At 40.9% G+C, this 25,740-nt stretch overlaps 1 protein-coding gene across 1 annotated transcript in view; it reads right to left on the bottom strand.

The window, feature by feature from the left end:
- The window catches only part of LOC137326650 (protein unc-79 homolog), a 180,337-nt gene that overhangs the window by 66,271 nt on the left and 88,326 nt on the right, over positions 1-25,740 (bottom strand). The window contains exons 25-32 of the mRNA XM_067991943.1: positions 20,558-20,759; positions 18,195-18,374; positions 15,620-15,688; positions 13,560-13,846; positions 10,195-10,377; positions 5,420-5,582; positions 4,356-4,505; positions 1,115-2,314 (exon numbers count right to left, since the gene is read on the bottom strand). Of these exons, the coding sequence (XP_067848044.1) occupies positions 1,115-2,314; positions 4,356-4,505; positions 5,420-5,582; positions 10,195-10,377; positions 13,560-13,846; positions 15,620-15,688; positions 18,195-18,374; positions 20,558-20,759 (2,434 nt within the window). The remainder of the gene's footprint in view (positions 1-1,114; positions 2,315-4,355; positions 4,506-5,419; positions 5,583-10,194; positions 10,378-13,559; positions 13,847-15,619; positions 15,689-18,194; positions 18,375-20,557; positions 20,760-25,740) is intronic.

Below are 25,740 nucleotides of genomic sequence, written 5' to 3'. Positions count from 1 at the left end.
ACATGTAAAATTTCTGAAAAAGTCAGGCCTATTGAATTTTGTTTCCGTTTAGTACATTTACATTAAATTAAAATTAATTATTGGTTTAAAATTGTAAACAATTTGGAATCAGTCAACTGACAACTGTTGTACTTTGTCATTAAGCTATTTAAAAAAAAAGGTTAAATCACCTAACTAGAAATCACATAGGGCACAATTTTAATATGCCGGCGGGAAGAGTCCGGGGGTGGGGGGGGGGGGTGATTTGCGGACGACAAACCCGGAAGGGAAGTAGGCGGGTTGCAATCTCTAATGAGGCCAATCAAAGCTTCTTCCAGATTTCATGTCTGATTGACAGGCTGACTGCCAACAGGAGCTGCACATCTGAGGAGGGGGGTGGTGGGGAGAAAGAGAGAAAGAGAGACCTCATTGGCAGTTTGGACAGAAATGAGGGGGGTGGGGGGGGGAGAGAGAGACCTCATCGGCAGTTAGGATAGAAACGGTGTGGGGGGTGGGGGGGAAGAGAGAAAGAGAGAGAGAGACCACATCGGCAGTTAGGATAGAAATGGGCGGGGGGGGGGGAAGGAAGAGAAAGAGAGAGGGAGAGAAACCTCATCGGCAGTTAGGATAGAAATAGGGGAAGGGGGAAACCAAGATTAGAGTGGAGACATTGGACATCGGGATCAAAGGGCAGACATCATTGTTTTTTTAAGGTACATTTATTTAATTTGTTCGCAATGGGAAATGTAATTTTATTTAATTTATTTTTCACTGATCCGGCCCTTCCGGCCTGGTTTCACCAGGCGTGAATGGGAAGCCAAGGGAAAGCCGTCCAGGTAATGTTAAGTACCATGAGGTACATTTGCTCCTTTAATTACCAGCCCGCCGGATTTAAGTGGGGGCGGGACTTTCTGGTGACTGCTGTACACACGAACACAGATTTGCCTGAGTCTCATTCAAAAATGTGTGGTTCCAGCCGGGATATGTGCCCGCTCCCAAAAACAGCGATTTTGATTGCCCACAACCCACCCGTTTTTAAAATCGTGCCCATACAATCACCATGCGTTGAAACCTACTTCGTCGCACTGTGTCAGTGTTCAGATTTGTGAATTATGAATTCATCTCAAGTCCTTACCAGTGTCTCTTTGATCTCCAAGTCTATCTAAAATATTGAAGGAAATGTCAAGGTATTCCCTCTGAATAGCACTGACAGCAATCTTCCTTAGTTTCTTCTGCCTTGGAACAATCTGGATTTTGAATTCTGTTTCTTCGTCACTTTCATCTTTTTGCTCAATATCTTTTTCAATACCCAGCTCTGTGTTTGACTTTTCATTCTGTTCAGATTCTGTAGGAAGTTTGAGAAATACCGTTTTAACCATGGGACTTGGAAATGGGCTGCCAGATTTAATCTCATAAGTGTCATCCTGGGATATTTCCAGCACAGCAGTTGATTTCCTGAGGTTTTCTCTCTTCTGTTTAAGAGTTAATGGGCTTTCACAACCAGAACACTTAGAATATTTTTGTTGTGTTAGATCTTCAAAGTCTTTTTCATCTACAAGAGCTATAGACAAAATGTTCTCGGTATCTAGCAAAGAAGTAGTACCAAAATCCAGACATTTTGAGTCTTTTGAGCAATCTTCAACATTGACTTTTACAACTGGTGTAACATTCAAGCTAAGTGACGCGGTATTGCGAGATATTGTATTAGTTTTCCCATTTGGTTTGTCATTAGGGGTATTCTGAATTTCATATTCCTCATCACTCTCCACAATCCTGAGAGGAGGGAGAGGCACAAAAACCAGAGAATCACTATCAGAACTTGATAGAATTGACTGCTTCTCAGGGGCAGATGAGGAGTCAGAAGATAAGTCAATCAAATCACTTTCTTCTTTATGGAAGGAAAGATGTTTCTCAGGAGATTCAACTTTGACCTCAAATGTTTCTGTGCAATTGAGTCTGACTTCCGGTATTACTGGCCGCTTCCCTTCTTGAGAGTTTTCTGCAGCTGAAGACTTTTCCTGAACCTCTCCAATTTCTGCACTGACTGACAAATCCTGGCCTGGTCCTCCATACATGCTTTCCATTTGAGTATAGCAGGAAGGAAAACTTGGTTGCTTTTCAGATTCACATCTATCGAGACATGACTTTCTGCGATTTTCATCTAAAGAATATAAGACAGAATCTGCATTTCCCATATCAAGTGATTGCTGCTTAATTGCATGTAACTTCTTCTGTTGAGCGATTCTCTCCTGCAATTGTGGAGATGTACCACAGCGCATTATACTGTCCGGCAAAAGGCTGGATTCTCTGTACTCTGACAGCTCTATCTCTGAACCTAAAGGAAAAAAGCATTAAGATTACAAAATTTATAGGTACAATTTCAATTAAGTCCAATAAAGTTCACAATTACACATCAGCTAAAATTTTACTTATTCATTAGTTATAAAATTACAATATATTCAAATAATACTTCCAGTCTCTCCACATTAAACAAGCCTGACAGAGCTGATTGGTGCCAAATTAAAGCATTGTGGGTGCTATCTGACCATGTTTAAAATTGAAGCTCATGGTCCTGTGAATTTGCATATATGCCAAATTGAGGATAATAACAGATATGGGTGTTCTGATTTATTATTTATCCACCAGTGAGGCAACAATACTAAGAAAACCCTTTCCAAACTTTCAGGACATACCAGCGAATAAGAAATATAAGTTGCGTGAGTTGCCTGAATTTTGAGGGCCTGATCACTTGGGTTTGGGGGTTGCATGTGGCCCTGCGACCAGGTTGGACATCCCTAATGTAGGTCATTTAATTGTGAATGACATTAATCTCCCCATTTACTTTTGGAAATCCAGCAGTCTATTGGAAATGGACAGCCCCGTCATACTGTTGTTGCTATCCAGTGCAAAAGAAGATGAAGGCATTGGCCCTGCTGATTTTTTTAAAATTTGTTTTTGGGATGGGGGCAACACTAGCAAGGAAATATTTATTGCCCATCCCTAAGTTCCCAGAGGGCATTTAGAATCAAAAACATACGGGTTGATTTTAACCTGCCTCACCAAACAGCAATGGGACGGAAGGACCTTTATTATCAAGCGATTTGACATATTGCCCCGTTCCGGTTGTAATCACATTGGCCATTATTTTAACTGCTCACTGCATTTAGCTCATAACTACTTGCAAATCAGGGTCCTATGATGAACAGTTGGAGGAAGAAACAGCAGCAGCAGCCACAACAGCCAGGTCAAGCAGCATTTTGGCCTGTTAGGAGGTGGAGGCGGGCGGGGAGGGGGCATAGAAGGCCTTGCCTAGCCCATAGGGTCTATAGGCCAAGAGTCACTTTCCTTTATATGACTAAGGAGCACTGCATCAGGAGTCTGCGCTTCACCAGGCAGGCTGTTGCTGATCTATGGCGCCTCCTGCAACAGCAACTGCTGCCTGCTATCCCAGGTGGCCATGCATTCCTTCCTCGTAAAAGTCACCACCGCCCTTAACATCTTTTGCCTCAGGCTCCTTCCATGCTGTTCCAGGGGACATCACCCACATCTCCCCATCTGCAATGCACAACTGCATCAAACAGTTCATCAATGCCCTATCTGCCGGGGCCAACCGTTCCCGTTGACACCAACACTCAAAATGAGAGAGCTCTAGGATTTGCAGCAGGGGATGGCTTCCCTCGTGTCCAGAGAATTATAAACTGTACTCATGTAGCCAGCAAGGTGCCAGAAGATTTTGTTAAGCCTCCGGAGTTATTGTCAGGGACCTGTGCCTGTATGTGATAGGTGGCATTGAAATCAGTCCATTGGAACAGGCCAGTCCGGCCATGCTGCTGTTGTTATTCAGTGCCTGTGCCAGTAGATGCAATGGATGGCATAACAACACATGCGGGCAGTACATCTTTGGGACCATCTGACATCTCTGTCAGCTCCCTTCTTTCTCCTATTCATCCTCCCCTGCTAAATGAAGTGATAGGGGAGCTCTGAAAGCAATCCCTATTTCATCGAACTTACTAGCTGCGCAAACTGTGTCAGAAATGCTGTAGTTCCTTTCCGATTCTCAATATATGAGAAACTGCTCCAGGTGTAATGCCAATTAAATAGGAAATTAGCGCATTCCAAAGATTGGAACTTTGTGGGCTCCTCCCTTAACAAGCAACAATCTGGGAATTAACAAACACAACAGGGCTACCACAAAGCATTTGCACTATAGTTAACTGTAAGGTCGAAGGTGCTATAGCAATTTCCTGACAGGTGTACACATGGTGTGAAGTCCACAAAATGACAGACACCCCATATTGCTAACCAGTAATGCTGAATTACCTCTGACAGCAATTTCTAGCCTTAAGATTCTCCCGCGTAGAAGTATAAAAACTTACTCTTCTGTGTATTCATCTCGACTGGTTGATATTTTACTGATTTGCTACCCCCTATCCTTTTCAGTCTTGCAAAGAAGGTTTGTGGCTCCTTGTTGCAAGCTCCAGTTGGGGTATCATGCACATCCGATTCATCGAACACACTATCTTCTTCTGTCCAAGGGAAACAGAAATGCAGCATCAAAATACTCTGGGGACAGCTCTAAATATTAAGGACGATTGAATAACTGTTTGCAGTTGCTGAAATTGCTCATTTAAGAGCAAAGTGTCAAAGAAACATAACCAAGAAATAATTTATTTTAAATACAGCTTTGTACACCACCATCAGGCTATACACCATATGTACCAATGTACTGTCATGGAGTGGTAAAATATGGAACAATGCCCATAATTTTCTATATGGCAAATTCCTAATAATTACCTAGGACATGGCTACCTTTCCCCAAAGGGAGGAAAAACTAACGGTAAAGTCAAATTAGACAGATTTCTTTTAGAAAATAACATTTTGGGATACAGTACATGAGTAATTTGAGACATAACATGTGGTAAGTGTAGTACTGCTTAGGAGGAAAAAGGTGACTTTGGACCTATGGTTCCCAAAGCTCTTCACCACTGGAGTTTTCCTCATGTCATTTCTGGGCCTGTTGCAGACTAATTGATAGAGACTAATTGTTATGATTAATCAACAACTCCGTTATGATTGTATCATGCGACTACCAGGATGGTACCTGGAGCACTGGCATTGGCAGAGATTTTCGAACAGGTCACCAGCCTGTGATCTCAAACTGAGAAGGGTGCATGTGTACGAAGACATGGAGATTAAGAAAATAATTAGATAGGAGGAAAATAATCAAAGTTATACGTTGGAAGCTGCGGTGTTCTATAGCGTGACAATCACAGTTTTATTTTAGAAACTGTAATACCGACAGGCTTTAAATTCCAAAGTCTATCAACATTAATAAATCTTCCACTCTATACAAATCATGGAATGTGAGTTTATATTTCCTTTGTAAAAGTTAGCAAATATAAAAAAAAGAAAGCCTGTACTTTATAGTTTTATATCTTACCTTTTTCTTTCTCGCTGTATTTGTTAATGTTACTATTATCACTGTAAAGGGGTCCAGCAGTGGGATGTGGCTTACAGCTGTGGTATTGTGCGTTAAGAGTATTAATTGTGATATAGATCAGATGCAGTACAATCTTGCTGATATCAGAGTCTCTGTAGGGGTACTAGAACGAAAATAAAGAATGTTAATGCAATATATCTATAAGCGATAAAGTGATAAAATGTCCAACAATATTAAAATAAAGCTTATCTAATTTTTCCTGTCCTTTCTCCATTGCAGAACCTACTTGCTCCCATTGTAAACTTGAAAGACGTGTATAGGATCATGTAAACTGCTTCCTCTCCATATCATTTATGTATAAACAACAGCAGTCAGAGCAGATGCTTGAGAAATTCTACTCTGCTAATGACTGTTCCACAGAAAGTTATGTATTTATAAATCCCCCTTCTCTTTGTTATAAAGCCAATTTTCTATCAAGATGACTAACTGGCCAACAAGTCCATGTATCTTTATATTCTTTAGAAGCCTCATAAACTTGCTAGATGCTTTCTGAAAATCCAAGTATATTAGATATTAGTGGATGTCCTTTGATTTTGTCATTTCTTCAAAGAATTGCAGTTGATTTGAGGGGCAAAATCTACTTCTAAAACCACATTAAGTGCCCTTATGACCAGTCGGTTTTTCACAGGTTGGCATTGCATAAAGTGCTCTTGGCCTTCTCCTCATATGAACATTAAATTAATCTATAATTTTCTACTTCATGTCTGCTCATTATTTGTAAATACTGTAGTAGGATTACACAAGCAGCTATCAAGTCCATAGTCGCAACCTCTTAACTTGTGGAGATCTTGAAATTACTGACCTTACTCAGTAATGTCAAGATCTCCACAAGTTCCTCAGCTATTTCTTTAAAAATTTATCTCCACTTAGTTCCTCAGTTATTGCTTTAAAAATTCCAGAGTTTATTGAAACTTGATTGATGCTTTGCAGATGTGTTTTTTTTTCTAATCTGTCATTCCTGGTATCATTCTAGTGAATCCCAGATTTTCTAACCTGGGAGAAGGATAAAGTCCCATAACGTAGGACACTTGAAGACTGAAGAGGATAGAATCAAGAAGTTGTGGTCTGGTGATACCAAGCTTAGATTATAAAAAACGGTAGATCCTAGAAATAAAGTAGTCTTGTAAGTATATTCTACACAGTAAGGTTCTTAAGAGTACAAGAACAGAGAGATCTAGGGATGCTGCTAAATAGATCTTTAAAAGGTGTGAATGCAGGTAGAAAAGGAAATGAAATTGTAGGTTTTGTGTATAGGGGCACCGAATATAAAAGCAAGGAATTGATGATAAATTGACTTAACAAGACATTATCAAGTCACAGTTGGACTATTACATTAAGTTCTGGTACCCCATTATAAGAGGGCTGTTAAAGCCATGGAAAGGATACACCAAAGATTCACTAGAATGATACCAGGAATGACAGATTATAGTAACAAAGAAAGGTTCAAAAAATAGGCTTTTTCACCAGAACAAAGAAAGTTAAGTGGGTTCAAACATAAAACCTATCATAATTTTGAAAATCTAAGAGGGTGAACGTTGAAAGATTACTTCGACTCGTTAGTGAATCATTAATAAGAGAGCATAGACACAGGATTACCACGAGAAGAATGAAGGACGATGTTAGAAGAATTGTTTCCACTCAGACGGTATTAGAATATGGAATGCTTTACCAATAATGGCTTTTGAGGTAGTGACAATAACATAAATTAAAAAGGAATTGGCTAAGTTAATAGAAAGGAAAAATATGAAACGGTAGAAAAAAACGACAGAAAATGGATTGGGTCAGATTAGATTGCTCCAGTGAAGACTTAGCATCAGTGTAGGCACTATGGGGTGAATGGCCTCCTCCTGTGCTGTTATTCCATGGTTTAGAGTTTCTTCATAATGTTTTCACTTTCTTCATGATACAGCTATTACTAATATCTACATTTGATAATGGGTGAAGAAAGAACTTGCATTCATATAGCATCTTTCACTACCTCAGGGCATCCCAAAGTGCTTTGCCACCAATGAAGTACTTATGAAGTGTAGTAATTGTGTAATGCAGGTAAACGCAGCAGCTAATTTGCACACAGCAACATCCCACAAACAGCAATGAGATAATGGCCATATAACCTGTTTTAGTGATGTTGATTGAAGGATAAATATTGGCCATGACACCAAGAGAACTCTCCTGCTCTTCTTCAATTAGTGCCATAGGATATTTTACATCCACCTGATACAGGGCTTCGGTTTAACGTCTCATCCTAAAGACGGCACCTCTGACTGTCAGCCTAAATTATATGCTCAAGTCTCTGTGGTGGTGTTCGAACCACGACCTTCTGACTCAGAGGAAACAGTCCTATCACTGAGTCACGGCTGACACTTGAATGAGTACACAATGGATAACTCTTCTAGGGTTCAGCACAAAGCTCTACATAATATGCTTGCTAAAGATATGGACTACTCAGAGGCTGCCTTGCAAATGTAACAAAACATCTCTGATTTCAGGATGGTTCAGGTATTACATCTCCTCTAGTATAGTGCCACTGTTTCTATCCAGAGATTCATTACCTAACTGTTAGTAGCAAAATTTGATGCAATTTACCAATGAATAGGCTAGGCACTCTGTTCAGAAACAGATGACCAGAGCATTGTTTCCATAAATGTGCATGCAGACATCTCATATTTTTAGTGACATAATAACAAAGTAGCATGTTGATAGCCACGCAATAAAAACTGTGGTCCGTGTTAGACTGATGAGGGAGGTTGGGCAGGGGGAATAAGGGAAAAATAGTGTAGTAATTATGGTACTGAATTAGCAACTCAGAGGTCAAGAGTTCAAATCCCACCATTTGTAGCCAATACCAGGAAAATGATCAAAGCTACCATATTCTCAGTAAAAACCCAACTGGTTTACTAATGTCCTTGAAAGAAAGGAACCTGCCACAACTATCTGGTCTGGCCTTCATGTGACACCAGTCCCACAACATGTGGTTGACTTTAATGTCCACCACCAAGAGTGGCCCGAAAGTTAAAGCACTGACCAATCTGGCCAAGTTCTGAAGGACACAGCTACCAGACTGGGCCTGCATCAAGTGGTGAGGGCACCAACACGAGGGAGTAACCTACTTGACCTGAACCTCACCACAGACATATTTGTCCACGATAGCATTGGTAGGAATGACCACCGCACAGACCTTGTGAAGACAAAGGCTCCAATTTTCAAAGGAAATTGCGGATGCGTTGGGGGCGGGGGGAGCTGCGAAAATCGGGGAAATTCCAAGCGGGTGAGGAAGCCGGCTCCAACCCGACTTCCAGGTTTCCCACAGACACACCTGTGTGCGCGCACGCTTCCCGAATGCGAAAGTCTCGCTGGCAATTAAAGCCGGCGGGATGATAGTTAAAGAACCAAATGTGCGTCATTGAGGTACTTAAGGTACTTTATTTCTGACACAGTAGATAGTTAAAATGATTTTAAACTTTCCTGGGCGGCTTTCCCACGGCTTCCGATTCAAGCCTGGTGAAGGACCGGATCAGGCAAAAATAAACAAAATAAACTCAATAAAAAACCATTGCACAAAGTTAAAAAACAAAATAAACCTACCTTTCCACCCTGCTCCGATATCTCCCTCTCCAATGTCCCTCTCAGCCCCCGATGTCTCCCTCTCAGCCCCCGATGTCTCCCTCTCAGCCCCCGATGTCTCCCTCTCAGCCCCCGATGTCTCCCTCTCAGCCCCCGATGTCTCCCTCTCAGCCCCCCCGCCCCCACCCAAGATCTTCAGCACCCTCCACTCTCTGTTCCAGCGCTGGATAACGTCTCGCTCTCTTTCTTTCTCTCCCCTCCCCCGGCATTGCAGCTCCTGTCGGCAGTCAGCCTATCAATCTGGCTGACTGCCGGACGCAAAATCTGGAAACAACTTGAATCATCATCAATTACATCGCAATCACATCAGAAAAGGTAAGTTTTTTTTATTCGGGTTTGCCATGCGCACCTTCACAGCCCCCCCCCCACCCCCACCCCCGCTACCAACCCGCCACCATTTCAAAATTGAGCCCAAAGTCTCGATTTCACAGTGAGGAAATCCTACATCATGTAGTCTGACACCAACTAGTAAGTGGCAGGTAATATCTGCATTACATAAGTGCCAGGGAATGACCATGTCCAACAAAAAAGGTCCAACACTAAAAGGCCAAAAATGCTCATTTGGAATACTCTCAAGGACTGAATTACTGAAGAAATCAGAGAGGCTGATAGTAGCTGGTGGTCATACTTATAAAAGGCAGCCTATATTCCAGGTAGCAGCTATACCAAAGGCATGTCTTGAACTTAGTATCTGCTTACAAAAGATCTAAAATAGAATTCTAGTATAGAGATCTAATGTCATTCAAACAGTGGTAATTCATCGAATAATCAATTGCAAATATCTTGAAAGCCAGAGGTGTGGTGGTTTGCAAAATTTGATAGTGCAGATACTAACACAACTTCATAAGATTCTATTACACTCCACTTTGAATAATCAATAATTGTCTAGCCAGTAACATTTCAATTAGTGCAGAAAAGCATACACTGAATATTTCATTTATATTTGTACATGATGGAAGGTTTACATTCGAACAGCTTTGTCTTTCTCATGTGACAAATTCTATAATGCAATCTCCATCCATTATTTTGGATTTAAATGTTACTCTAGCCAATGCTGCAATGTACATTCAGTTGAAGATAAATACTTGTACCTTGTACAGAATCACGAGCAAAGCCTTCAGCCACATCTGTCGTATATGAGGTTTCAGAGTCCAAAGAGAACAACGTGGAGGTTGCTGAAAGTAATGGCGGAGCTGTGGACAGGTGCAATACTTAAGCACTTGCACCACGAGAGGAAGGAGTTGATTTCCCAGGCTAATGTTATAATCCATAACCTATAAGAAATATGGCATTAAATATCAAACTTTTAGTAAGTTTTTGTTTTACACAACTGTGAATACGTGTCAATATCAAGTTGGTTAAGCCAGTGAAGTAGATTATCTCTTGTAAATTATCATATGTGGCACATCAGAGAACTATTCTGCACTGTTAGTTTCATGGCCCCATAATTTAGTAAAATCTAGTGTGGCAACTGAAATATCAATTCAAATATAGTTTTGCCTTCTTTCACTGAAAATGAAAATCACAAAATGAAAAACCTTTAACCTGTGAACCTTTCAGGATAAAAACTAGTTTCAAAAAAGTGACTATTTTTGCTTAATAGAAACATAATTGGATTCTGAAAAAACATACAATACTGTATTATTTAAATGTAAAATTAAAATAGTTAGCTTTAGAATCATCAGGTCAGCAAACTGTCTTGATATTGTTGTGCAGTGTGCAATGCATCTAGGAACTATTATCTGATTACAGGCCTAAGTGTGGGCCCCAGAGGTCAACCAGAAATTGCAGCAGGCATACCAGGCAACCAAGGAGAATAGGGAGAGATTAAATTAATAGCCTTCAGTTATGTCAACAGCCAGTTGTTACTAGAACAGTATGTAGACTTGAATCAGTAAAATAAAATCGGGGTGAAATTGAACTTGGCCAGGGTCGCAAAACAGGCGGGATTGCTTTTGCTGCCCGTTATAGGACATCCTCGATATTCAGCTCTTTTGAAGTCAATGGGACTGTTTATCGAGCAGAGCATATGACTGGAGACCAATATGGTACCGTCTGTTCTGCGTCCCTGCCCATGTCCAATTTCATCACCAACATGTTTAAATTCTATTTAAATTGTAGGCTGGGAAAATTTGATTTTTGTGAAACATATACACCTCTGACCAATTGGTATTTCATGGCTTTTTAAAAGGAGATTCAGCAAACATTATAGGTAATGTTGGGAATATAGGAATAGATGAAAATTATATTCTTTACCACACTGATGTACCTGCTAGCATCTGCTTAGATAAAAACTTAAAGTTACCTAATTTGAGGCAATAAATGACTGGAATACAGCTACCGTGTTTAATCAATGCAGGAGAGGGACTAATTACCAAGTTTATTTTCATCAAAAATTATTACTACAATTCAACATTTCAGTTGAGATTGGTAAAACAAATTACTTTCGGTAGCAATATATTAAATTTCTTTTTATGGGAAAGCATTCGGTATCCAATTATTGAAAGTGTACTTCTTGATTTGTTGAAGAGTGCCATCTGGTGGACTGTTCTGTTCACCATCAGGGACATTTCTTTCAAAGTGAGGAAGGGGGGCTGCTTATAACAAATGATGTTGATGCAAACAGGTGCAGCACTTAACTACTTGTACTATCAGAAGGAGGCTTTTCTGGTCAAGTGTTCCAAGTGGTGAGATATTTAGCAACATGCTAGTGTTACATCACTGTGAGCATATACCATAAAAAGGCTAGTCAAGCCAGTCAAGTAATGGACCTCCTCTAAAAGGAACAATATTATAGCTATGTAACTGTACTTTCCAAACATTAGCCTGCATTTTCCACATGGGTAAAATCAGAGTGGGAAAGGAGCTGCGTGCAAATCTCTACCACCTGATGTGAATTGGGCTGACCCTGCTGTAATTTCTGAGGTCAGCCTAATTTAAATAACCAGGATGAGTGCCAGACACTAAGGACACCACTGATTGGATAGTCGCCCATTAGGGGAAGGGAACCAGCATGCTGCTGTAGGATTTAAAGGCCTGCAACAGCAGAAAGGTGGTAGCAGCATCCACCAAAAACCAATTTGCTGGAGAGCTGAAAGATTTCTTCAAAAAAATGTTGGTGAGGTCTGCAGGAGGGTACAGAGCAGTTGTGAATGTGTTGCTGGATAGAGTCAGGAGGGGTTCACGACCTGTTGCATATCTCTCTCTCTCTCTCGTGCTATGGGCTATCTTGTTCTTCGGAGTGGGGGAATGGAAATATATATAACTCTTTTCACAGGATGTCTCGAAACACTTCATAACCAATAAATTACTTTTGAAATGTAGTCACTGTAGTTTTGTAGGCAAAAGGAATGAAAAGGTGAGATTGTTGCGGTTTTGTGAGCGCTCTCTCCAGTGCATTTGTATAACTGATTGCAGACCAGACCAAAAGCGTGAGTACAGATCTGACAGCAGGTTCTCTGGGGGCCCATCATAATTCTCTGGGCAACAAGTTCCCAATTTTTACTATAACAGTAGCAGATGTGACATTGGCAGAGACCTGAGGGCATCTGATTTGCCTGTCTGCCATCCCACTTCTTGTTTGTGCCTTAAAGGAGGAAAAATAACATCGGAATTTTACAATAACTTGTGCATCACAGTTTTATAGACACCAGAATAGGTAAAACACTCAGATTCTCAGCATACTTATGAAACATCTTATTGATTTCCAGCTGTAGTCCTGGTGGATAGTTGCTCACCAAGACAAAAAAAATAAACATTACATGGTCCAGTCCAATGGGTTGGGGCATTCCACCAAACAGCTCACAAATTAGACCAGGACATGTTCACTGGATATGTTCTTACCTGGTATATACCTGAAGGTTGAAAACGGTGAAAAAGATTAAGGGGAAAGGTTTTCATCATTCACTATGGGGTAAATTTTGCAAGACTTTACGCTGTGGGCAGTACCTCACACAGAATGGGCCCATGATTTTCCATCCATAGAAATCTTGAAAAATGTACCCCTATCTGTAGTAAAATCAGAAATGTGTTTATTAAGAACACACTTAGCATTTTGTCACACCTAGAATTGAATAGGAAACCTTCTTCTGGGGGTGGGGAGAATTGAACTACTTTAAATAAAGTAATTTTGAAAAAAAATTAAATCTGTATTACTGGTATTGCCCATTTATAATTTTAGACATTCTAATAAATGTTTACACAGAATATTTAAATAGACATTCAACAATTTTGATAAACTATAACACATTTCTAACAGATTATTGAAAGCATGTCAATATTATTATTTTTTCATTAATGACCTCAAAAGCAATGGGTGAAACTGAATAATAAACTTACGCATGAAAGTCCTGAATTTCTACTCAAAGGATCAAGAGATTCATTTTAAAAAGGCCTAAAGCAATCTAAATGTTTGCTCTCCAATCACAAGTACCTTATTAATAACGACATACTTTACCTGTGCTATTCCAGCAATAAAGGCATTGAAGCAAGTAGAAGTTCGCATTTTCTGTGGGGCAATCATGAAACACCCCTCCTGCTGGTCATAGCCAAGCAACACATACAGATGTCGCTTTACTGTGTTGAATGCTTTGGCGCTGCTGATATCAGCTTCAGCACTGCTTTTATCCTTTGCCATAAATTTCATTAGAACTGTGATTAGCAGATAGACTGTTTGATGATCAATCCCAGCGTCCTCTGGTAAAGGATCCTTAATAATTGCATCATCCTCTGGAGAATGCTGACCTAAATTTAGTGCGAGACACAATATTCAGTTCTCTTGTTTTTTTTCCATTCTCTCTCTACGAATTAATTCAGCAGCAAAAATAATAGAAATAGTAACTGAGATGGAACTGAGTTGAACTTAAGTGAGAAACCAGCTCAACTGGCACACCACCTACGATATGTAAAGGGAAGATTCAATTTAAATACCAAACAAGTTGCTAACAAAAGGTATTTGAATTCAATAATATCATAAAATAGAAAGTCCATTTTAGTTGCTTTTATACTGTATGAAACCAAATGGTTAGTTTTATCATAAAAACATGCTCCATCATTGGGTTTCGCATAGCTGACTGCACCTCAAAAGTAAATTTTCCAGGATTCCGCTAAGGCCAGCAGCCAGAAAGACCCATAGGAACAGAACCAACTCATCCAAGTCCACAGAACTGAGGCACAGCTTGGTAACAGCCAGAACATAGCCCCCCATTGCCCCCCACCCAGTTGTATGCAGCAACATATCTAAAGCCATTCAGCTTACCAGGACAAAAATACCAAAAAGCTTGCCACTGCTTCCCCAGCTGGGACCACCTGCCCATATCGGCATTGGTTTGCAGGGTTATCTGAAAAATCCAAAGCCCAAATGGCGGATCTTCCCCTCCAAGTTCCATTAATGGCTAGTCAATCACCAACAGTATCTTGGACGCTATGAACCTCCCCTGGCTCAGATTACTCTCAATCTAACACAAAGTGCTGACTCGATTACAATTTTCCAACATAATCTTGGAGCCAATTTGGCCCAAACCGACCCTGCTTAACATCCTCCCAAAGAAGATTAGTCAGCAGTTGGTCATTAGACAACTGACAAGCACAGGTTTAAGTTCCTCACTAGGTAACTAGCTAGTAACTAGCAACTGGTAACTAGCAGTTACCAGAAATTTCTTAAGAGCATTATGATGACCAGCACAACCCAGCATAAAATATGAGTGCATTGCCATCATTCTCTGACCATAACATGGTCACATACCACACCCCCTTGAACAGTGGTTCAACCAATTGGAGATGTGGGACTTTAACAGCAGATGCTTGCCTCTCTGCAACCCAATCTGTATTTGTCGCCAGGCCTCCAGGTAATGCCTTCCAGCTGCTGTCATCCTAAGTCTCAGAGTTTTCTCATCAGATTTGTGACAGACAACCACCTTTAGTGTAATGAAAGGACAACTTGTGATGTAGCAGCCACTTTTAGGGTCTAGTAATTTAAATCCAATCCCACATTACTCATCACCAACTGCTCAGTCCAGGTCCTCATTGCACAGGCAAGCAGACATGCTCACTGTAAGACTGACTCTCCCTCCTGAGGTACTGAGGTAGCAAGGGGGCATAATCTCAGGAGTTTCGCTAAAAGGAAGTTGGAAGAAATTTTTTTTCATACAGAGGGTTATTAGAACATGGAATGCCTTACCACAAGTGGTGACTGAGGCAGAAACTAAAACATTATTTTAAAGGGAACTGAAGAGCTAGCACCAGCACAGGTACAATGGTCAAACTGCCTCCTTCTGTGCTGTACCTTCTATGAATTTAAAATTTATATCAGAAAAAAAAGTGAGCAAAGATTTTAACATAAGAATCACTGGGAAGGCCAGAATTTTAAGTCCCTAACCTGTTGCCCAAAGCTTCGTTTAACACAATACTGAATTTATATTTGATAATACACTGTCACTGAAACAACAACTACTGGCTACCAATAACTTAGATTCTAAGCCACAGTAAATACTAACACAAAAATTAATATTGTTTTACCATGCAAAGCATGCTCCATCATTGTACCAAGAGTTGGGGCTGACTGCTCATGTCTGGTCAGTCGCAAAGCTGTAAAAATGGTGAACAAAATAAGAACATATATAATCTTGGAATTTTCTAAATAAAAACAGCTCACTTAACAGGTTTTCCACTGTTGTCCTATGCTTATCTGAGCTAGATTCTTGAAAGGATGACATTTACAAAAACTAGGTTCATATTTATAATTATAATTACAATTACACAGTGTTTCGGTAGTTAGTAATGAGTAATTGTGGGGATTTGAGTGATTATTTTGTGTTTTTGTCCATCAACTGAGAATCTATATACAAATAATTCTTATTTCTATACACTGTCAAAGAACATGAAGATGGTAGGAATGAGTTTGCACTGAAAAACACTATACACTTGAACAAGGTGTAAATGTAAAAAGTTACGTAAGTGACTGGACTATTTTGTACAATTAATAAATGGTTTTAAAAACCAATGTGTTTTACAGCCTCGGGAAACATAATTTGCATCAGGGTTTAAGAACGCCATTATGTCACTTCATGATTATTATTATTTGTGCATTGTTAGAAGTTTTGTTAAGTAGATCATATATAAATGTTGCTTCATAACCTGTTCATATTTCAATGAAAGCAGTTCCGCAATATAATTCATTTATACAAAATGGCAGCATTGAAGGCAACAGCCAGTAGCAGCGGCCATTTATCTTTGCTGTCGTCCCTCCAAAGACATGTAGGTACCTCCTTTATACTTCACCTTTCCCTCTAAAGACAGGTTGGAGGTTCTACAATTGCATTCAGTATTCCCATCAGGGGAGATTTTTAAAAATGTTCACAATTCCACTCCCTTGTTACTATCCAATGACCCCCCCCCCCCACCTCCGGCTGAAAGAGTGCCTACATAAATGTAAGGTAAGAATAGGATCAGGCCGCCAGCTCCCAATACGTAACCCAGCTTCATTCAATTGAGGATGAGTAAAGGAAGAAAATCAGAGGCCAAATTGAAGGAAGAAGAAAAATAGGGTGAATCAACACTAGCAATCATCACACTGCTATTTTTGGCTGTAATAAAGCTCATGGATCACGGCACCAAACTTTCCTCACAAGCCACCTCCTCCACAAAACAATACATATTCATTTAATTCCTCACTAAAATCTTCCTGTTCTTGAAGCCAATCCAATTTTATATTTAAACATTTTCAGCAATAAAATATATGTATAGAATTATAACTAGTTGGGAGTGATCATCAAGTCTATAAATCCTTCAGGATGGTTCAGATAATATTATAAGTTACAGATATCATCAGAAACCCCGGCCTGAATAATTGTTCTCTACCTTCTTTTCATTTTTAGTGTTATATGTTATGGCTTAATAAATCGAAAGTACTGAAATGACATTGAGAGTCTATGATGTCATCATGGTAGAATAATATATAAAATGAAGTATAATGATAGAATTTGAAGGGAATCAAAACCCTTCTGCATTTAGGATACTAGATACCTGTTAGTGTATTGCAAAGCAGTAGTGTCAACCAAGGAATATAGATGACATCATAAACTGAGAGAAAAACTGAAGCAGTTAATTCATCAGTTGAATGCCAAGATCTCAAAGCAATGATTTAAATCAAATGATTCAGATGATACCACAAACTGTAACAGCAAAGCTAAAAACAGTTTGTTAGTCTCCTGATGCTCGTAATTTGTGTCACATACCCAGTTTTATTTTATATATCTTTTCTTATGTATTGTGATGCAATGTGATTTATGACTGGTGTTTTAGCAACATTGAGCTTACCGGCTTTGTCAGAGATTCTGATCAAGAACAACAACTCTCAAAATATTGGGAACACCACAAAATACTGAATGGTGAAGTGGGACCTCCACAGAATCCCAAGTTATTTTGAATGGTGAGCTATAGAGTAATCCATTATTCTCCATACAACCTGATTTGCACTCTCATCTCAAATTCAAGGCATAATTTTAAAAAGTGCACACTGAAAAAAAGAAATTAACCATTGTCCTTAAAAAAAAGTGGTGGTGTGGCTAGACAGAAAATGTTGGAAATACACAGCAGGTTCATCAACATTTCAGTTAGAGACCTTTCAGTGCAGTACTTGTGGTACAGAAAAGGAGGCGTATTAGTCTCATTATTTGCCAAGCAATGTTTTTGGGGAGGGAGGGAGGGCGGGGAAAGGGCTTTTTATTCATTTATATCCTTCAAAATCATGCTGGGAGTGCATGAGGAAACTGCACTTGATTCAGTTTAAAACTGAAATGAAATTACTGCTGATGCTGCTGTCTGTTGTTTATTACATTATGAATTTATAAACTGGTCTAATTCTCTGTTGCGAATATAAAAAAAGAGCTAGAAAGCATCACTGTTGCTGCCATAAAAATCAATGTAGTTGTAACAAGGACAGAAATAGAGTCATTCATTTTTATATCTGTACATTATATAATTAGAGAACTGGCTGTAGTTTTCTTATAACTGCCCTGAAACAACAGTTCGTAAAATCTAGCCAATAAAATTCACAAACAAAACTGCAATTTGTAGACAAAAAGGCACTTACGCAGTTTGGTGCTTAGAGTTTCTGGAAGAGAAAGTGTTCTCTTTGACTCTCCTGGGCCTTTCACACTGTCCCTGAGGGAACGCACACTCCTCTGTCGGTTTCGTGCAAAGCGAGCTCTCTTGATTTTCCACATGGCAGCATCACTTAGGTTAGCAACATTTGTCCTTACAGCAGTTATAGCTGCAGAAAAGCATACTCAAACATGAAAGATATAGAATCATAGAATGGTTACGGCACAGAAGGAGGTCATTTGGCCCATCGAGCCTGATGACAAGTTGGCTGGCTGCAGGGCAGGAAGGCTTGCGGAGGCAGGCCGCAGTCGGGGAGGAGATCGGACAGGCCGGGGAAGGGATCGGACAGGCCGGGGAGGAGATCAGTGGGCCGGTACTTGGAGATCGGAGGTTGCTGGAGGTCGAGTGAAGAATCGGAGGTGGGTGTCCAGCCAATCATGGGGGTCCTGTTGACCAGGTGAGCTTGTTGGGCCTGGAGGAGCAGGAGCGCTTCATCCAGGCCCAACAAGCTCACCTGGCCAACAGCCAAGCGGTGCAATAAAGGCACTCACCTCATGGATCCGGCCCTTCCCGCCTGCTTTCACCCGACGTGATTGGAAAACGATGGGAAACCAGAACAGGTAAGTTTAAATTCATTATAATCTTCCAATACACAAAAATATTAAGTATCTCAAGTATTTCAATGAGGTACATTGCCCCTTTAAATATCAGCCCACCAGCTTTAAGTGGGGGAGGGATATCCTGGTGTCAGCCGTCCACACGCACACAGCTTGCCTGGGTTAAACCCAGAGGTGGGCGAGTTGGAGCTGGGATGTGGTCCCACACCAAAAAACCCCCAACCCACCCATTCTTGGGGGTTAAAATTACCTCCATTGTCTCTAAAAGCATCCCCACCACCGACGTTAGGCTGACTGGCCTGTAACTGCCGTGTTTATCCCTCTCCTCTTTTTTTGAATAGGGGTGTAACATTTGCAATCTTCCAGTCCTCCAGATTTATCTCTTGCTTTCAGGTAATTGCATTGGGATGACAAAAAATATGAATAGAAACACCAAAACTTGACTTCACATATGCAAGAAAAAGAGTTTCTGAAAATTGGTTTTAAGTTTAGTGCAAATAGCAGTACCAGGTATGCAGCACTGTTTTGTTATTTTAAATTCTGTAGCACTGTGGTTGTAGCATTGTCATTCTGTGTGCCAGCTTAGTTTAGTTAGTAGTACTTTCACCTCTAGGTCAGAAGATATGAGGTTTGAGCCACAGAGCAGGATTTGAGCACACAATCTAGGTTGACACTCCAGCGCAGTTCTGAGAGGGATGCTGTTCTTTGGATGGAACGTTAAACTAAAGCCTTGTCTGCTTTTTCATGTGCACAGTAAAGATTCCATGGCATTATTCAAAGAGCAGGGAGTTCTTGTTTCCTGCCCAACATCTCCCCCAACCACAAAACAATAGCAGATTAGCCATTCATCTTGTTTTTGTCTATGAGACGTTTTTGAAAAGAGTATGGTTGCCTAAATCTTAACAGCAGTCTCTGCACTCCAAAAGTAAATAATTGTATAGAGTGCTTTGAGATGTTTGGCATGATAAAGTGCTATATAAATAAAAGTATGAAATAACAATAAAGGTTCTAGAAGACGGTAAACCTCAAGCTGCATTTTCTTTGTCTTTTTTAATTTCCTCATTAATTTCTGCATGCGATTCTCCTTGCCAGATTTTCCATTCTACGCTCCACCCAGGTGATGCTTAATGTCCTGGTGGTAAATATGGAAATCTACCCCCCTGTCATTCTCACCCTTCTATAAATACCTTTCCTTTTGGCTGACCCCACAGCATGAGTGACAGTGCAAAGTTACACAGGCGGAGTTGCTACCTTTCTGGTTTTGGACTGGACAGTCCATTTTTTGATTGGGCTTAACCCAAAACTTCTAAAATGTAAGCCAGACTTCAAAAATCCAGCTTTGAAAAGAAAGACTTGAATTTCTATCACGCCTTTCATAACCTCAGGATGTCCCAAAGCGTTTTACAGCCAGTTAAGTACTTTTTGACGTGTAGTTGCTGTTGTAATATAGGAAATGCGATAGTCAATTTGCGCACAGCAAGGTCCCACAAACAGCAATGTGAAATTGACTAGACAATCTGTTTTAGTGATGTTGGTAAAATGGCTGCTCGCTTTGCTACTTTCTTTTTCTGAAATGTAGAGGCATTTTTGTACAAGCAGCAAAAAAAAACCCATCAGAAACAAGCCCTACCCTGCCCCTTGTCTGGTTTTGGAGTTGGCAAAAGCGGGAAACCCTATACTGCAGCAAGAGGCCTCACGGGGTTAGAAAATCTGAGGAGAAAACAACTGCACTTACTTGTAGGAAAGGGAAATTCCTTATTGCAATCCAAATGAAGTTGAGCCTCCAGTGACAAGGTATCAAACCTATTGACGAAAAACTCCCAGCTTAAAGCTGGAATGTCTTGTTTTAAGAAATGAAGCAGAAATAATTTGCTGAGAATTGTTGGTCGATCCTTCACCACAGTGTCAAACTGAAAGTCGAGACAAAGACAGAGGCCCTACATGAAAGTATATAAAAACTAAGAATTAATCATACAGGCGGTATATATAATTTGATTTTCAAATCTTAGATTTCCATGGCATTATTTCAATATGTCAATTAATATTTAACATGACTTTTTGAAAACTCAATCTGCTATTTTTTGTCGTTTGCACTAGAATGGATGCAAAGTAAATCCAATTTGTTCTCCCTCCAGTTTTCATTCTTCTCGTGCAGTAGAAGTACATTACCTCAAATTATATTATCAAATATTTGTGTCAGGCTCTCAGCAAAGAATATTTGCAGTCACTGCACATTCATTATATTGGACAATATTGTAGATCAGATTGTATTCTTTTCCTTCTTTGCTAAAAGGGATATCCTGTATTTTTTTTTAATTGTTTTCAGGCTATGGGTGATGTTGGTAAGGTGCACACATATTGCCCATTTCTGGCTGCCCTGAGAAGATGGTTGAGAGTTTAAGTCTTCTCCTTAAACCATTGAAGACCTTCTTGTGATAGCGCTCCCACATTGGTGTTAGGTAGTGAATTCCATGATATTTATTCAGCAACAATGAACGAACAGTGATATGTCTTGAAGTCAGGATGGCATGTGACTTGGACGGCAACTTGGAGATGATTTATCTTCTCAAAAAACCGCTGCTCTTGTCCTTCTTGGTGCTAGAGGTCATGGACTGGGAGGTGCTATTGAAGTAACTTTGTTAAGTTGCTGCAGTGCACCCTGTAGATAATACATACTGGAGCCACAGTCTGTCGGAGATGGAGAGGGTGGATATTGAGTCCAGCGGCAGGGACGCCGATCAAGCGAACTGTTCTGATGGTGTTGAGCTTCTTGAATGTTGTTGCGGCAGCACCCATCCATCACAATCTTGACTTGAATCTTGTAAAGGTCAGAGGGGTAAGGAGGTGAGCCACTAATTGCACAGTATCCAGTCTCTACCCTGCTCTTGTAGCCACAGTGTTTATATAGCTGGTCCAGTTCAGTTTCTGTTCAGTGGTGACCCCCTCAACATGTTGATGGTGAAGGACTCTGTGATGGTGATGCCATTAAAGGTCAAGTGGAGATGGCTGCACTTTCTCTTGTTTGAGATGGCCACTACCTGGCAGTTATGTTGTGCAAATGTTACCTACTACATGTCAGCCCAAGCCTGGATGTTATCCAGGTTCTGTTATAGGCAGGCACTGTTGCTTCAATATTGGAGAATGGAGCTGAACACTGTGGAATCATCAGTGAACAGTCCCACTCCTGACCTTTTTATGATGGAGGGAAAAAATTGATGAAGCAGCTGAAGATGGCTGGGCTGAGGATGCTTCCCTAAGGAACTCCTGCAGTGATGTCCTGGGGTTGTGATGACTAGCCTCTAAAAACCACAACCATCTTTGTTTGCAACAGGTATGACTCCTGCTACTAGTGGGTTTTTTCTTTGGCCCCCACTGACTTCAGTTTTGCTTGGGCTCCTTGGCACCATACTTGATCAAATGCTGCTTTGAAGTCAAGGGCAGCTATGTTACCTCTCCTGTGGCATTCAGCTCCTGTGTCAATGTCTGGATCAAGGAACTGGTGAAGTCTAGAGCTGAGTGATACTAGCAGAACCTGCACTAAGCATTGATGAACACCCTCTTGGTGAGTAGATGTCAATTGATGGCACTATTGATGATACAATGGTAATTGTCTGGGTTATATTTATCCTGTTTTTTGTGGATAGAAATACCTGGGCAATCTGCCAGTGTCATAGCTGCATTGGAACAGCTTAATTAGGGGAGCAACCAGCTCTGGTGCACAGGTCGTCAACACTACAGTCCAGATGTTGTCGGAGTCCATGGTATTTGCTGTGTCCAATGCACTCAGCTGCTTCACCTGGAGTGAACTAAATTGGCTGAACACTGGTATCTATGATGGTGGGAACTTTGGAAGGAGGGCAAGTAGGATCATTCACTTGGCACGTTTTGGCTGAAGGCACTTGCAAACATTTCAGCCTTGTCTCTTATACTCATATGCTGGGTTCCACCATGGTTGAGGATGGGGTTGTTCATGGAGCCTCCCTCTTCTATTAGTTGCCTGGTTGTCCACCACCATTCTTGAATGAATATGGTAGGGCTAAGGAGTTTTATTATCTTCCACTGGATGTGGGATTGCTTAGCTCAGCTGCAGGTGACTCTGTGTAGTAGCTTCACCAGGTTTGTATCACAATCCAAGGTATATCTGATGCTGCTCCTGGCACGCCCTTCTAAATCTACATTTGAACATGGATTGGTCTCCTGGCCTGATGCGGTTCAAGGGGTGAGGAACATGCTGAGATACAAGGTTACAGCTTGTGGTTGCATACAATTCTGCTCCTGATGATGGCATTAGAATGCCCAAATTTGGGCTGCTAGATCTGTCCTTAGTCTGTCCCATTTAATGCGGTAGTAATGTCACACTGCACAACGCAGGATATCTTCATGGTGGAGATGAGATTTGGTCTTCACAAGGACTGTGGTCACTTCTACTAATATTATCATGGACAGCCATGTCTGCAGCAGATGGATTGTGAGGACGGGGTGAAGTAAATTACTTCTTTGTGTTGGTTCCCTCATCACCTGATGCAGAGTCTGGCAGCTATATCCTTTAGGATTCGCCCAGCTGGGTTAGCAGTAGGTGATCAGCAGGAGGTTTCCTTGACCTTGATTGACTTGAAACCATGACACTTCATGAGGTCCCGAGTCAATGTTGAAGGCTGCCAGAGCTACTCTCACCGACAGTACGTCGCTGTGACCCATCTTTGGAGGGTCAGGACATACCCAGGTATGGTGATGAGTGTATCTGGGATGTTGGCTGATAGATATGATTTTGTGAGTGAAATCAGGTCAGGTTGTTGCTTGATTAGTCTGTAGATCATCTCTCCTACACTGAGAGAGCTGACCAGCCCCAAGATGTCGGTGAAGAGATTTAGTCTTATCCTGATATAATGCTTGGGTCCTTGCCAATGGATATGTTTGATTTCCTTATTATTATTAAACTTGGTAGGAATTGTTTTAAAACTGGCTGGCTTGCTAGGCCACTTCAGAGAGAATTAACGGTCACGTGTAGGACACACCGGGTAGAGGTAGTAAGCTTTCTTTTCTAAAGGACATTAGTGAATCAGTTGGGTTTTTATGACAATCCGGAAGTTTTTATGGTTATTTTTTTCTGGTGCTAGCCCACAAATTACCAGGTTTATTCTATTTTTTTCACAACTTGCCATGGTTAGACTTTAACTTACCCCTCTGAATTATTAGTCCAGTATCATAACCACTAGGCTACCCTAACCTATAATGTCTAACACAAAGATTTTTTTTGGGGGGTGGGGGGAGCGGGGAGATAGGAGTTCTATTCTTCTTTGTTTATTTATTCATAGGATTATAGAATCATAGAAAATTACAGCACAGAAGGATGCCATTCAGCCCATTGTGCCCGTGCCGGCTGAAAAAGAACAATCCAGCTTAATCCCACTTGGTCCGTAGCCGTGTAGGTTACGGCACTTCAAGTGCACATCCAACTACTTTTTAAATGCGTTGAGGGCTTCTGCCTCGACCACCCTTTCAGGCAGTGAGTTCCAGACCCCTGCCACCCTCTGGGTGAAAACATTTTTCCTCAGCTCCCTTCTAATCCTAGCAATCACTTTAAATCTATGGCCCCTGGTCACTGACCCCTCTGCTAAGGGAAATAGGTCCTCCCTATCCACTCTATCTTGTCCCATCATAATTTTATATACTTCAATTAAATCTCCCCTTTGTTCCAAAGAAAACAACCCTAGCTGATCCAATCTTTTCTCATAGCTAAAATTCTTCAGCCCTGGCAACATCCTCGTTAATCTCCTCTGTACCCTCTCTAGTGCAATCACATCTTTCCTGTAATGTGGTGACCAGAACTCTATGCAGTACTCAAGCTGTGGCCTAACCAATGTTATATACAGTTCTAGCATAACCTCTGTGCTCTTATGTTCTATGCCTCGGCTAATAAAGGAAAGTATCCCGTATGCCTTTTTAATCACCTTATCTACCTGTCCTGCTACCTTCAGGGATCTGTGGACATGCACTCCAAGGTCCCTTTGTTCCTCTACACCTCATCTCAGTATCCTCCCATTTATTGTGTACTCCTTTGCCTTGTCTGCCCTCCCCAAATGCACTACCTCACACATCTCTGAACTGAATTCCATTTGCCACTTTTCTGCCCACCTCACCAGTCCATTGATAGCTTCCTGCAATCTACAGCTTTCCTCCTCATTATCAACCACACAGCCAATTTTTGTATCATCTGCAAATTTCTTAATTATGCCCCCTACATTTAAGTCCAAATCATTAAAAGATACCACAAAAAGCAAGGGACTATTACTGAGCCTTGCGGAGCCCCACTGGAAACAGCCTTCCAGTCGCAAAAACACCCGTCAACCATTACCCTTTGCTTCCTGCCACTGAGCCAATTTTGGATCCAACTAGCTATTTTCCCTTGGATCCAATGGGCTTTTACTTTTTTGACCAGTCTTCCATGTGGGACCTTGTCAAAAGCCTTCTAAAATCCATGTACACTACATCAAACGCGTTACCCTCATCGACCCTCCTTGTTACCTCCTCAAAAAATTCAATCAAGTTGGTCAGACACGACCTTCCCTTAATAAATCCATGCTGACTGTCCTTGATTAACCCGTGCCTTTCTAAATGATGATTTATGCGGTCCCTCAGAATCGATTCCAATAATTTGCCCACCACCGAGGTTAGACTGACTGGCCTATAATTACTCGGTCTATCTCTTTCTCTCCTTTTAAACAACGGTACAATGTTACCAGTCCTCCAATCCTCTGGCACCACACCTGTAGCCAGGGAGGATAGGAAAATGATAGTCAGAGCCTCCGTTATTTCCTCCCTTGCTTCTCTTAACAGCCTGAGATACATTTCAGCCGGCCCTGGTGATTTATCTACTTTCAAAGATGCTAAACCCCTTAATACTTCCTTTCTCACTAA

Source organism: Heptranchias perlo, chromosome 10 (assembly GCF_035084215.1).
Source record: "Heptranchias perlo isolate sHepPer1 chromosome 10, sHepPer1.hap1, whole genome shotgun sequence".
Lineage (NCBI taxonomy): Eukaryota > Metazoa > Chordata > Chondrichthyes > Hexanchiformes > Hexanchidae > Heptranchias > Heptranchias perlo.
This window is presented reverse-complemented; position numbering and strand designations above follow the sequence as displayed.